This window comes from Oreochromis niloticus, linkage group LG20 (assembly GCF_001858045.2).
Source record: "Oreochromis niloticus isolate F11D_XX linkage group LG20, O_niloticus_UMD_NMBU, whole genome shotgun sequence".
Classification (NCBI taxonomy): Eukaryota; Metazoa; Chordata; class Actinopteri; order Cichliformes; family Cichlidae; genus Oreochromis; species Oreochromis niloticus.
This window is the reverse complement of record NC_031984.2, coordinates 8,112,261-8,127,394: the sequence shown is the minus strand read 5'-3', so window position 1 is coordinate 8,127,394 and position 15,134 is coordinate 8,112,261. Positions and strand designations below refer to the sequence as shown.

At 39.6% G+C, this 15,134-nt stretch overlaps 2 protein-coding genes across 2 annotated transcripts in view; one reads left to right on the top strand and one right to left on the bottom strand.

Annotated features, from left to right (window-relative positions):
- syt6a (synaptotagmin VIa) overlaps positions 1 to 15,134 on the bottom strand; it is an 88,076-nt gene that overhangs the window by 34,156 nt on the left and 38,786 nt on the right. The gene's annotated exons all lie outside the window — the stretch shown is intronic.
- LOC102079721 (piggyBac transposable element-derived protein 3) lies at positions 3,036 to 5,304 on the top strand. Its single transcript, XM_005448401.4, has 2 exons — positions 3,036 to 4,335; positions 4,575 to 5,304. Exons 1-2 carry the CDS (start codon positions 3,650 to 3,652, stop codon positions 4,855 to 4,857), a joined length of 969 nt encoding a protein of 322 aa, XP_005448458.2. The 5' UTR covers positions 3,036 to 3,649; the 3' UTR covers positions 4,858 to 5,304.

The window sequence follows — 15,134 nt, the reverse complement described above, 5'->3', positions numbered from 1 at the left end:
AATCAACTTTGCACTTGGTGTTGACGTTCAGTATGACATCTCCATAAGGTTAGGGCCAGCTGACTGATAAAGAGGGAGCAGAGAAGTCCTGGCTCTACACAAAGGCTGATTAAAATCATCTACACTGATTCCCCTTGAAAGACCAATAAAAACAGCACTTTGTCAGGTTTGAAGAGTAATGTCTCCAGTGTGCCATATCTGACAGACAACAGTTACTCTGCCAAAATAGTTCTGATTAAACCTACTTTGCTTTACAGGACAGAGGATGTCAAACAGACTTCTGACAGTAAAGTTTAATGTATACTTCTTCATTAAAATGATTACAGAAGAAGAAGTGGCTATAAATGTTTAGGGGGGAGGGCCAAAGCTGAACAGGCCAATCACAGATGCTGCGGAGCTGCACTGACTGCAAATTTCTAGGGAGGTGCATTTCAGGTTATGATGTAGGGTTTGAGAAAAGTTTTTGGTTATGATGTAATACCTGCAGTGTAGATTAAATGCACAAGTGTAAATCTACAGTGATTGTGTGGCTCACAGAGCTAACCCAGCAGAAGCCCCAGAAGAAGACAAAGTTTTTGGGACAACTGAAGATTAACCATCACCACCATGATGAGTAGATATTTTAGTTTCCTGCTTTAAAGAGTGTTTTTTTCCAAGTGTGATTTCTTAGCCATGTCATGGTTCTAGGGTGTTTATGTTTGGTTTTGAATTGTTGCAGATATATTTGATTTTGGGCTTTTGTTCAGATTTTATTTTCATTTCACATACCTGAAGTTTTGATATCTGTCTTTATTCAATTTCTGGGTTCCTGTTTTGATTTCTTTAATCTAGTACACTGCAGGGTTTATTTCCTGTGAAATCTTTGAGTGTTTGATTCCTATTTTACCTTATGGTTATTCTCGTTATGAGTTTTGGTTTCTTGGTTTCTGTTAGTAAAGTGCAGTGTTTCCCCGTCTGTTCCTCCCTCTGTCTCTGTGGTTTGTCTTTTTTCTCTTGTATTCCCTTATCTGGCTTCACGTTTAGTGTGAGCCTTCTTGTGTCCATGTTTACAATGTCTCCTTTGAGTGCTTCCTTGGTAAATGTTAGTATTCACTTCTGTTTCGGTCTCCTTTAAACTTTGAAGGTTTGTTTTCTTTTGTGTCCTGTGTTTGCTTTGCTTCCTGTCTGTCTTCCCCTGAATGTCCTGATTGTCTTCACCTGTGTTGATGACCTGTTGGTTGCTCTCTGATCACCCTCTGTGTATAAATAATCCTCTCTTTACTTCTGCAAGATTAATGAGTTATACTTCGAGTCTTTGTTCATGGTCTATTTATGTCTTCTGTGATTCCCCATGTGGTGTTAGGTACCTTTTTTGTGAGCTTTTGTGCTTAGTCTTCACAGACTTTTTATGCAGCTTGCTTTTGTTTCACATCGTCTGTCTTTGTGTCCTGCATTTCGGTCCTGCTTTACATGCTTCATTTCGTGACGTAGTTGTCTTTCTCTAAACTCAGCCAGTCCATGTGTACCTAAAACCTATTGAACTCTTCAATAATAAATCATCTAAGAAAAGGTCATGCCCAACCAGTTTTGTCTGCATTTGGACCCTCATCCCTTCGACTCCTGCAGGTAAAAAGTGGCATATGGCACTATTGATACTAATTCTAACTATCCACCAAAATCCAACTCAAATATTAAAATCAATATTGGTAACTCTGAAGTAACATGAAAGTTCCCTTTTTGTTTATAGCTGTGTCAACAGTCCTGTCTGATTACATTTTGAATTACAAAGCTGGAATTCTGAGTCTTGTTTTCTGACACTTTTTAGTCTCAAAAGTTACATTTTTTCATCATAACTTTCAGCATCAGTCAATTTTTGTACCTAACTGGATTTACACTTGATGATTTAGTTTCTCATCTTTTGAAATCTAATCATTATAAAGGAATTTCTGTCATCTGAAAGGTCAGTTCTCTAGACTTAAGTTTCCACTGTCTCAGTTTGTAATGACTTGAGTTTGCTAATGGACTTTAGAGGGTTCATACAATATGCCAGCACTCACACTCAATAATCTACCCAGGAGAGCCACTCAGAAGGCTGTTATCTCCTCCACAAGTGTGAAGTTAATCAAAGTGAAGTCTCTCGTCTCCTCCACATCTTCACTTCCTCCGAACAGTTTAAAAAAAGGTTATTATCTACCCAGGAAACTTAAAATATTTCTCATTACAGAATTCAATATATTTTGGCCTGTGCACATACTGCATAGGGTCAAATATCATTTGCTGTTTTCTGCAGCCAATCGGAAGCCACAGGGGAAGCTTCCCATGAGGCCGTCTGTGTCGAGTTCAGTCCAGTATTAACATCTGGTCCTATCACACAATTAACCTGCTTGTTGACCAGGAGCCCCTATCTCTTGGCACATGGCTTTCAGTATGCCTGGTTGCCTTTACTCTTGGGGGGCCATTTGCACTGAGCAAATATTGAACTAGACAGCAGAGCTTCACAGGCCTGCTTCTCTTCTGTTTAAGAGAAAATAACAAAATTGAATTAAAAATAGAAAATACAAAGTGGTAGATGAAAAATGATGAAAGGTGTGCACTGCCAAATCAACTTATTGCTTCTCAACACAGAGTACACTGTGACTTTCCTGAGGCAAACCATAAATGAACATTGATTTGCTTCATTAAATTAAATTGTCTCTTTTAAAGTTTGCCTTATTTTGGAATGGATATTTAACATTCTCATATTATGAGAGAAATCGGTGATTTTTTTTCTTCAGTTCATTTTGATCTTGTGAATAAAAGAACTACAAAGAAACACAGAGACCCAGGAAGCTATTTAATGCAACTGAATACAGTATTTCTCCCATCAGTGTTTGAACAACAGCAACCAAGTCTTCTTAACTCAATTAGCTCAACTTAATTAGTTCATTTGTCTATTCATCTTTTGCTAATAACAAAATCGTGCATTTAAAATTTTACTTGTTTTGAAAGTCGTAGGAACCACATGTCCAAAAATACAGAGAAACCCATTGTTGGCTTTTGTCTGGTCTGCAATTTGTTGCTATTTTTAACCCGTTTTGCCCCACTGGCAACAATTGTTGCCAAAGTTTATCACTGTCATTTTCGACTCACAATAAAAAATCTCAAAGGTACTAATGCAACTTTTTCCACTTATATGCTAGTAGACAACTTAGACAAAGGTTTTGATTTTTAAAAAATCGTTTCCAAGTGCTTCCTATCGCATGACATCATCTGCTTCCCGCTCTTTCTGGCTGAAGACATGGCGGATGCAAATCATCCTGGAAAGAGGTAATTTTCATAAATTTCTTATGACTTTCCCCCCAAACATATTTATAATTATTTAATCATTCAAGTCTCTAGAGTAACCCTCCCCAAAAAAATTGTACCTAGGATAAATATTTTTTTGTTCATGGGCTTATTTCTGTGAGTGGCAACAAAAGTTGCCAGTGGGCACATAGCATGTCGCTAACTAAAGGAAAACACTGTCTGCAGGATTGCTCCTAATTTACTTATTTTAAAATTGTAGAATGATGTACAATGGCTCATTTTAGTCCTTTTAGAATAATTCCTAGCTAAATAAATTCACATTTTTAAGCATCTAAATGACATCAACAACGCAATCCCGATAGCAGAACATGTGGCAGTAGATGAGATGATGATTGAGTATTTTGGAAGGCATGGGTGCAAACAGTTTATTAGAGGGAAGCCTATTCATTTTGGGTATAAAATATGGAGCTTAGCATCCTCCTCCGGGTTTGTCCATCAGATGGAGCCATATGTAGGAAGCCACACACATCTGGTGGAAACTGGACTTGGTCAGGGTCCAAGTGTGGTTCTTGGCCTGGCAGAGAAAGCTGAAGTGCCACCTGGAGTCAAGTTTTACCACGACAACCTCTTCACAACCCTGTCCCTGGTGGATGAGATGACCCTGAGAGGCTATGGCAGCTGTGGCACGATGCGACAAACTCAGCTCCATAACGTTCCCTTCACAGCACCCCAGACCTTCAAGAAGACACCCAGAGGAGATGCTGAGTATCTGGTTGAGGCAGAGAAGCTGATTGTAAGGTGGAATGACAACAGCGTGGTCACCGTGGTGTCGAACATGGAGAGGGAGTTCACCGAAACTGAGGCGAAGAGATGGAATAAACAGAAGCGGACTATGGACAAGGTCAGACAGCCCAAGTGTATCCAGGACTACAACACACACATGGGAGGAGTGGACCTGCATGACCAGTTTGTCAGCCGCTACAGAGTCAACATCCGGTCCAAGAAGTGGTGGTGGCCATGCTTCAGCTGGGCCCTGAACAGTGCCATGGTGAACAGCTGGTGCTATTACAGGTACACAAGGCTGTATGTTATTTAGTGATATCACAATCGAGTTGTTGATGTTTGACTCGAGGTCATCGCTAGTGCTCTTCGGTCGACAAGAGCAACAGTGATGATATCCAGACCAACATCACAAACTCAAGTGTGATATTGCTTTTACAGAACATTCTACATATGGGGCATGACGTTGTAGAAAGGATGAAACGATGCACATTCATGCATCTATCATGCTTGTTTTGTCATTCATTTAGGTCCTGGAAAAGCGGGGAGAAGGATCTCCTCTCCTTCCAGAGGCTGGTAGCCCAGACCCTCCTCCTGCGCCATGGAACAAAGCCAAGTAGGCAGGGCAGAAGATCTTCAATGGCGGTGGCGATAACTGATGCCACCAGGTTTGATAATTTGAACCACTGGCCCTGCAACACTGGTAGCAGGTACAAGCGATGCAAGAACTGCGGCGGACGCACATCATTTGCGTGTGGAAAGTGTGATGTGCCACTACATGTGGAGTGCTTCAAGAAGTACCACACTGAGTAGAACATGCATGAAAGATGATGGAATGTACGGGAAGAAATATGTTATATATGTATATATGTTTTTAGAGGTTCTAAGAAAAAAATGTTTGTTGAGTTTTTGAGTATAAAAAAATTGAGAATAAAGAAATCAGTTCAAATTGTTTGATGTTTTGAATTTTATACAGGGGGAACCTGAGGCTCCACCTTTTTGTTATTATTTATTATGACTATATTATTATTTTGTTCTTATTATATTATTATTATTACTTCTCTATTATTATTATTAGGTGACATTTGACCTAGTGACAAGCTGTGTGACTACTGGCAACAATTGTTGCCAGTCATAAAAATGCTATTTTCTTCAAAAAAAAAGTACAAAATGGAAAAAATAAATACATAACATGATTCAGAGGGACTCAACTGATAAAATGATATGCCTTACAACTCTGAAAAAAATCTGGGCACAAACGGGTTAATGGTTAAAACTACCCAGCAAGCACACGTGAAACACTGATGTTATCTCCTGGGTTATAATCAGTTGCAGTATGAGAGCAAAAACTGAATCGAGAGTGGACAGATGCTGACAGGTGCATTGTAGGTAAGAGATAACGCTTTGTTTTGTTTTTTAAAGTGATAAATATTAATCAAATCATTTCAGTACAGAACCTTAATGCCATCTTTTTTCAAAAAACAAAAAAGCTAATTTAGTTACCAAAGAGCCACACAGTGTCTTCTACATGTATACAGAGCAATATATCTTTTTTTTAATATAAAGAGCACCTAAAGGAAAAAAAAAACTATCTCAAGAATCTAAATGGGATTGTTTTGCAAGATTAACAATCAAAATTAATTTGATAAAGGATGCTTTGAACCCACTAAATGGCTAAATAGTAACACTACTGAATAATGTAACGGGGTGATCAAAGGACAGCTGGTAGCATGCAGCTAGCTTAGCTAGCATCGTCTTCTGTGATAGCTCTGAAATTTATCAAAAACAGGAGTGAAGACCTCGAAAGTGGTTCTTTATATATATCTATAATACTTCAGCTGTACAAGCCAAGTCTCGAACACTGTCTCTGTAAAACTCCAAGCACAACATAAGCAAAAGGAAGGAGGAACCAACTTTAAACAGTATTTGTCAATTGTGCTTTTTAAGTTAATTCCTCAATTTTCAAAGTAGGTCAACTGCTACTACTATTAAAAATACAGCAAATGACTCCTATATATGTCTAATATTTTCAGAAAGAGAGCAGGTAACAGTGAAGCTTTTGGTTGATGCTGGAGTAAGATGCATGTAAATGTTTTGCCTTTACAGTAATATAGTTATTGTACTACAATTTAACTTGGTTTGGCTTAGTTTAACTGTGATTAATAACTAAAACATTAATTGCAAACCCTTCTCTATGCATCAAAGCTGTAACCCATCCTACACACCCATTAACTTGTTCTAAACCCACCCACATCTTTCTGAGGTTGTAAATCATCTTCACAGGGTGAGATGCCACTTGTGGGGAGATATGTTACTAATAATTGTTGCCAGGCTGTTTGTGGTCCTTGTAAATGTAAAAGTGTAATTTCTCAATGAAGTGATTAAAACGGTGTCTCCAGTTCCTCTCCCTCAATATGGTGGCTATAAACACATTTAATGAGCCATCATGGCTCGACAACAATGATTGAAGACATTTTGTTCAGGATATTAACTTTTTTTTATTATTGTGAAACAGAAAATATCCAGCCACAGGTGAGTATGTAAATGATGTGCTCATATAAACAAACCTGCTAGCATCAGGCTCTTGAGACCTTATTACAACCCCCCGTTGCTACATGGGCACATTATTTTCCATATTGACATTGAGCATTGGCACTGGACATAAATCATCCCGAATCTTCCAATGCAGAAGCAATTCCAGGGGATAAACCCAACATTATTCTTTCCTTTGGGGTTCAGGACACCTAAATGACGGGGAACAAATCCCTGCATGTCACTATACCGAGAACAACCCAAACTGCATCACCTCATCATTGCCCTTGTTGTCAGTCAGAAACACGCCACCTGACCTGTGATACATGTGCGACCCGCCTGATCCATCATCCACCACAGCCTTGTCTCAGGGACTTGCCCTGTCACTCCGCAGCTAATGAATTTTTACCGAACAGAGGGCTATAAATATTATTTCCAGTATGAAGTTATGATTTCTTTTATATGAGATGTGGAGGAAAGCAATGTCATAAAGCAGCTGGAGTTCGAAGCTTTACAAATACAAGAATTCCTGACACCAGTGGGGCAGGTGGACCGCACGATGCTATCAAATAAAAGGTGGCAATTTATGATATTACGAGGGTGGAGGAACTTTATCGATTTGGCTGATGCTTCCTGCGTGCCACAATATGGAAGTTTAAATTTCCAGGGTTATAGCAATAACAGCTTGCATCCTGGCCCTGTAAAAATGGCTTAAGCTCATTTTGAGTTTCAATAATTTTCATCACCAGGGATTTTAAATGGATGTGCTACATCCATTATAAGCACAAGTTCTAAGTGTTTGGTATTTCACAGTGAAAGCTTTTGCTCCACTCAAACGGCTTCATTGCCCTGAAATATTACATTGTTAATCATGATGAATAAATGCGACTTGCAACATTCCTGTCATGTGAGGAGAGGGTGTGACTGATGTGAAGCAGTGGGAAGACTCTACAGCTTCTTAATGTCTCTGATTAGGCTTAGGGAAAATATGTGGGGGAAACATAATGGAAATGCTAATGTTTTGGCACATTCTTAAGAGCCTATTAAAATGTCTGATTGTTTACCAGAGGCTGAGTGTAATGGATGTTTTAATAGTGTTTGCTTAAAAGACCGAGTAAAGAAATTTATGTGTAGATGAGATAATATTAATAATATATAATAATAAGGGCTGTTTGTTGTCATGGCGTTGTCAGTGCAACATTTTAATATAAAAAAATTGATGGAATTTTACAAAATAATTTTCGCTAAGAGGCTAGCTTGTTCCATTTGTTGATTCCTTTTGTTTCTGGCAGTAAAGCTGAAAAAATGTGCTAAATATGGAAGCCCGTCGCTAAAAAAAAAAAAAAAAAAAAAAAAAAGCAACATAACTTGAAATTTCGAGTTAGCGCTGCCAATCATGAATCTATGTGAATTACATCATTTCCTTGTTACCCGGAAGCTGAAGCCCTCAGCTACAAATGCTACAGCTAAGCTACCAGTATTACAACCAGTCATGAAATGCACAAATTGCTGAGTATTTTCAGCGTGGTTTCACAAATGATGAAGTCCTTGTGTTATTAGCTGAATCACATGGCGTTACTATCGGCAAACGTACTCTCGAAAGCGCCAATTTGTTGCATTGGTAGCTCACGATCTGGTTTTGAGTGCACATTCCTCTGCGCCATATCCTTCCAGGTAACAAGAAAATGACATTCATGTAGGGCTTACTGATTGGCAGCGCTAACTCGAAATTTCGAGTTACTTTTCTCGAAATTTCAAGTTACTTTTCTTGAAATTTCAAGTTAATAAGTCAAAATTTTGAGAAGATAACTAAAAATTTAGGGTTATGGATACTTTTTTTCTTTTTTTAGTGGCGGAAATGGGCTTCCATAGTTAAAAGCTACTTAGTGGCTGGCTGCATAGCTTTTAGCAGCTACCTAAAATGTTTTTGGACCACCAGCCAACGGGATGACTGTTTCCTTCCAAAGTATCAGTGCTCCTTAAAATTAAGCTGCTAACATTAACATTTTCCAAAGTCCTAGCTTTTTTGCATACTGTTCTCCAAACTTGCTCCTTTTTAGTTCTGTTTCTCTTTAACAGTGGAATAAATTCATGCGATGCTCACACATGGCAACAATAAGCTCATCCTTGAGTTTCTAATTGTCAGTGGTGTGAAGAGAATCCACAGTCTGTGAGAGAATCTCAGCTATGGCAGACATTTACAACACAGCATCTGTCATGGTCTTGAGTCTGTGGACTCAGTGGTTTTGTTTTCATTGTTATTATTTTTGTTTTCGATTTAATTCCGATTAAGATTTTCTAGTTCTGAGGTTTTGGTTCCTGTGCTCCTGCTGTACTGTGTTAGTATTGTGTCTCTGTGTTCATGTCATTTCCTCTTTTATTTTGACAGTGTCATGTCCTATGTTAGTGTGTCTAGTTTGCTTCGCCTTGTCTCCTTATGTCCAATTAATCCCAGCTGTGTCTCCCTCCTGTTTCTCATTCCCTGATTGCCCTTTTGTGTAAATGAGCCCTGTGTTTTCTCCTGCTTGTTGCTGGTTCGTCTGCGTTATTTCCCTGCGTTATCCTGTGTTTCCCTGAGTCTCTCTGCGTCTCCATTTCAGGTCTTTTTGTTAGTTTTTTCCAGTTTAGTTAATCTTAGGTTCTGCACTTGCCACCTCCTTTGCTGTTTGTACCATCACTGTCACAATAAAACTCATTCTCATCAGAAGCCGTGCCTGTATCTTGGGTCCTTTACTAAGTTCCACATGGCTTGCCCCGCTAGCCGTGACAGCATCAACAACTATTTCTCAAAAGTTAAAATAATTTCACCTCGTGTTGGTGCATATTTACCTTATTTGCATTGCCTGGTGCAAATTTGTCTCTTGATTACACTTTGCATATAGTACCATGCTAAAACTTCACTTTGGATTTGGGATGAGCACCAAATGCTTGTTGATGCTTCATTCATTCAACTTGGAAATAATTTTATTGGCTTTCAAGAGTGTTAAGATCTATACCAGTGACACTGTTCATTAACATGAAGCCTGTCACTGGTTTGCAGGAGAGGAAACTGGAGGAAACAGGCATCCCAGCTCTGCACAAATGTACGAAAAATCCACCTTTCAAAACTTCTAAAGCTCACTGCATAACATATTTTATACAGAATAAAAAAAATGAGTGTAATATCTAAATTAGTGATGCCGTGGCTTCCAAAATTGGATATATGTTTGTTCAGCTTGCTCAAGAATAAGGAGAATTTGCCAGAAACCACCTATCATTATTAGAATTTATCACCCATTTTTATAGCATCACTTTGTTAGATTCAAAGGGAAAATCTGGACCCTGGCCAGTAATGGGATCCAGTGACCTTTATAAATAGTGTGGTTTGGGTAGCCTTGTCCTCTCAAAGCAAAGGGTCACTGCAAATCAATGCAGAATTATTCTGACTGATCACCTTCATCTTATGATAAAGCATTTCTGTTCTAATAGTGGGGTCTCCTTCGGGATGACAGTGCTCCAATCAATACTGGGTGATGGTTTAACATGAAAGTAATATAAATCACATGCTTTGATCTTTGCAGTCATCAGATGGCAGCCTAATTGAATACCCATGGGACATTTTTGGTCGAATGATGGAGAATCAATACCAAGGTACATTGAAGCTGGAGTTTTGGTGAACGGTGGTTCACCTAAAGTAGAACTTTCATCTGGTTTCCTGAATATAGAGGAAGAGTATTTATAGTGAATTTGGTTTGTGATCTGTCTGCAGTATCTCATGAAATTAATCTTGCATGAAAATCAAAGTGTAGCTAGAAACCTACCGGTAATTGAATCACACCAACAATGATGCCCATTAGTGTGTGCTTACTGTGCAATTTCTCTCTTGGCCTTCATTATGATCTCAACCGTACCTCTGCGATGCTAATCCTTTGAAAAAATAAATCCATCCAGGTATAAAACACCTGCCAGAATATCTAGAACCATCTCTGTGGTGGCTGCAACTCCATTAGGTGTCAGCAGGGACACATTAATTTCTCACATCCATACTAAGTGTACTTATTAAGGACACATTAAATCACATTAAACCTTCATTTGGTAAAAACTGCCACATCACATTTTTTTGTGGGCAGGACCTTAGGTTGACCTGACCTTAGCCTTGGGGTCCTAAATGATGGCGGCAAACAACAAGTCAGCATGGGGAAATGATGCATCCATCACTCTGACGCTGTTGAATCGACCGTGGCCTGACATTTGGAACCCACTTGCTCAGAAGCCACTAGCCTCATGATGCATTACATCTCAGCTGATAATAAGAAAAATGGTGAGTAGACTACATTTCATCATAAGGAGAACATTATTGTTGCTCAGCAAAGCAGCCAACCCCATTTTTCTTCTCTGAATGTGCATTGATTAATCAGATCTTTTATTAATGATTATTAACTGTGCAATGGCGACGCAGCTTAGAAGCTTTTTGCACTGTATGCAACGATATTACTAATATCTGTTTAAAGTTGTTAGTGTTAGTCAACTTTTAACGTTAGTCAATTTTTCTGTACTGAAAACATTCTGAGATGTAACCTCCAACGCAGAAACGTATCGACTTTTTAGGTTGACTGTTTGGAGAAATCTAAATTTATATTCTCTACACCGAACAAAAACAGAGCCAAACAGTGCCTTTGGGCTGTTTTGATCTTATCTTTGCTGGTGGTGTTTGGGGAGGAGGTCAGCATTCAGCAGCGATATCAGGTTGTGATCAAAGGTTTGGGATACGCTGAGTTCCAGTAAGAACAAAGTAGTGCCCGAGATTAATGAAATAAAGCCTGTTACACTCACTGCCAGTCATGACTGCCCTGAATCTCATAATATTTGTATTTATTTGATCACTAAAAAGTGTAATTATGGGTACATTTCTTCAATAATATGTTGAGGAATAGCTTTCAGAATGTTTTGAAGTAGCTCCTCATTATTTATTATTTTTAGCTTCTTTGTAGCAAGCTGAAGAAACTAAGTGTTTAAACTTTCAGTTACTCTGTGGCAACTTTTTTAATAAAACTATTCACTGGAGAATACTTTTACACTTGGGAGGATTTTGCTGCTTTTGTGTCGAGAGGCCTCCTGTGGATTACAGACAGAAAAATGATGCTTCACGAGATGAATCACGGGAAAGGTTAAAAAGAGCGAAAACAAAACTTTGTTACACAAATCAGATTTATTTTCTCCAGTCTTCGCGTTTTCTTGTCAGGAGCTTAGGTTGTGATTCATAAACTTGGTAAGTACAGCCTTAAGAAGACATCATCTACTGTTAAGGTTACACAAAATTGTTAGTGAAATTTAATTAAACAAGAAAATAATGGTCAGCTAAAAGGATAATTAATACATTTATACTTTAACTAGGGGAGATTCTGCAGGGCTGAAAGGCTGAAGGGCTGTCACCTCATATTAGTCTCCGCTCCGTGACATTCATTAACCCTGTCCTGACTCTTTTTCCTCTTTTTCCTGTGAGGGAAAATGGCGTTTGCTCCTCACCGGGGGGGCTGTGCAGATTCAATTAATTTTACTTGCTAGTTGTTGTGCATGCATGATGCACTGAACTTTATTTACACCAAATCAAAAGGGTCACAGAATGAGCTGATAGCAGACAGCAAGCCCACTGGAGTTACTTTGAGTGAACTGTGTCAGAATAAAAGAAAATGTCTGAGCTTTCCTATTTTAGTGTGTTTTGTTCAACACAAACTAACAGCACTGATGGGGTTTGTCTCAAACCTGTGCTCAGCAGCAAAATAGTTGTATACGAGAGTGAAAACGACAGGGTGTGAACACAATACTGGTGTTAATGTCACAGACGTTTATTAAACTCTAACTCTCTCTCTCTATCAGAGAAACACAACCTCCAGCTATTCCCAGTTAAAGCATCTCAATATGAATTAGGCTTGACTGACTGAGTAGCTCAGTACATCTTCTCTCAAGCAAACTGCATCAATTTTAGGAGTCGCATTCTCCATTTAAACTCAATATTTTTCAGTCAAGACCTCTGGTAAATGTATCAAGTGTCTTGTGACAAAGTATCCGATTTAAATTGGATTTGTTTTACGGCACTTTCCCAGAAAGGTACCTTGACACAGACCACAACAGCTGTGATTGGTCTGTTTGGCAGTAACATGCCATGTGAAGCAGTAGCCTGTATCGACAAGCGCAGGCCTCATTAAACAAAATGTAAAAGGTTGCAATTGTATCTTCCTTCCTCGCAATGGTAAATACAAGAGCCAGTGTTTTCTAACTTCAATAATTTCTGAAGTATTATCTCGTTTCTACAAGTGTTAAGTATATTTATTAGCTCAAACTCCTAGAAATTACATGCAATGCCAACATAGCAGTGCACAAGTATGACTGCAAGCAACAGCATCACCCAGTACAGGTTAGGTTCTATAGGGACTAAATGAGGGCTATAAATCAAGGTTTAGAAGCTATTACCGTTGGGTTAAAGAAACAGATAGGGTCTCACGTTGGGACTGGGGCTAAAAAATCTTGATGGATTTGTTTTGGTTTTTTTCCCTGTTTCTCGTGGGTGCGAGTATATTGTGAGTATTTCAGCTGAGGCACTCTGACATTTCCAGTCGGTCTTCTTAGCTGGGAGGCAAAAAGACATAAGAGAAGTTGTAAGGTAAGAAATTTGGTAAGAGACTCTTTGGCTGTATAATACACTCACATGGCCCCGCTGATCTGAACCCATCCCTACCTGCCAAACAGACGCTTTTATTTCAGGAGAAGCTTTTCTCAGAGCTGCCACATAAGGCCACCTCATGAGCACTGCCTTCTCCTTCTCTTTCCTGGGTGGTTTATTTAACATTACTTTCCCGTGCTTCCGCTAAACCAGTACAATCATTTTCAGATGGCGTATCCTCTTGTTTACAAGAGGAATATTGTTTCCTCTCATGGACAGCAGGGGTATTGATTCACACCGCATGGCTGTCAAAATTCTGCCCAGTTTTATGTTGTATTGAAACAAATTGTGCCTGGAGGGGGACATCAGAGAGCTCAGTATTATCTCACCCATCCTGCAGGCGTGTACTCCCAGCTGTGTGCTTTAGCGGGTTTATCACACCGCCCTGCACTATTGTTCACACACTAAGCTCCCGCAAAGGGACATTTTACAGTCCAGCCTTGGTGAGTGACATTTTAACAAGATAGTCATAAAACATGTCACAGGAGGGAGGAAAGAAGACAAAATGCCAGAATCCCTGAATCCGCTCACAAAGAAACGCAAACGAGCCCTGCGGCTATCCTCATCACACACAATCATGTCACCACTGCTCAGAGCGCCCGCGCGAGCACACACAGTCTTTGTAACCATGTATATCTGCACATCCATAAACACACACATATACGTAGCCTCCCAGGAAGGCCACCGAGGTCCAGTCATGGCAGGAGCCAGCAGAAAACTGATAAGTCTGGCTGGATTTGTTTGATTTAGCCTCCCAAAGCTGCTGCTGCCACTGAAAGGAGGGAATAATATATAACTGCACTGGAGGAACAGGTGAAGGGAGGCAGGGGATCTAAGCCAACCGCAGAGATAAACATAAAGAGGATTAAGGCTCAGCCCAATATAACAAGTTGTACATTTCTGTAGCAGATATTTCCTTACTCGCATTCTAATAAAGTCAAGGCAGGAATGAAAGCTTATCACAGATGAAGTACTTTAAATCCCAAGTGACAACATGGCAGACGCTGATCAGAATAACACAATTTCCTCCTACTCAGGCTGACATGAGGCGCAGGCTATCCTGCTGTATCTCTCCTCTATTAGCCCCACAGCTCTGGCGCTTCATCAAAGTGTCATGATGCACGTTGATCAAACCCAGCAAGAGCGAGGAGGAGAGAACAAAAGTGACATAAGCGTGTGAACACACAAGCAGACAGAGACACAAATAGAAGACATGCACTCACACGCACAGAAAGCAGTGACCCAACTTAATGTTTTACGCTATGCAGCTGAGTAACTCTCCTCACCTCTACTATACAGGTGAACACAAAGCATTAGTTCAGCTGTTCAATTATTAATAAAAGCCATGGAAAGGACAAATCAATATCACCATATTTTCACCCGGGTTCAGCCAGCAAGATAATGGGCAGAGGTGCGTAAGATAGAGGCGGAAAGTGCAGCTGCAGACATCCACTGTAATCAAATATTAACATGGTGCTTCATAAATGATAGAGAAGAGTATGATATAGTTAGAAAGGCTGCCAAAAGAGGAGAAGTACTTTCATATCAGCGTGCATTATTCAAAAGTAAATACAGTGCAGTTTAGCGAAGAACTGTATTAAAGACTGATTAACAAATGAAAAGCCACTGCTGCTCTGCATCTGCGCCTGCAACTGAGTGCGAAGCACTACGAGCGCTACACTCTCGCATCCCCACACAAACTGGCATACTGCAACCTGTTTCACAGCACCTCAGCGGCACTGAATCCAAGCATTCGTCAGAAACAACCAAACAAGGAAAAAAAGGCGCTCAAAGCATCAGATTTGAATCTCTGATTCAATGTGCTGTGACAGCTTTGTACTCACCAGTGACAGTGTCT

Coding starts and splice junctions, on each gene's coding strand:
- LOC102079721 (XM_005448401.4), top strand. CDS start 3,650: ATGATGATTGAGTATTTTGGAAGGCATGGGTGCAAACAGTTTATTAGA. Junction 4,336..4,574: donor AACAGCTGGTGCTATTACAG/GTACACAAGGCT, acceptor TCATTCATTTAG/GTCCTGGAAAAGCGGGGAGA.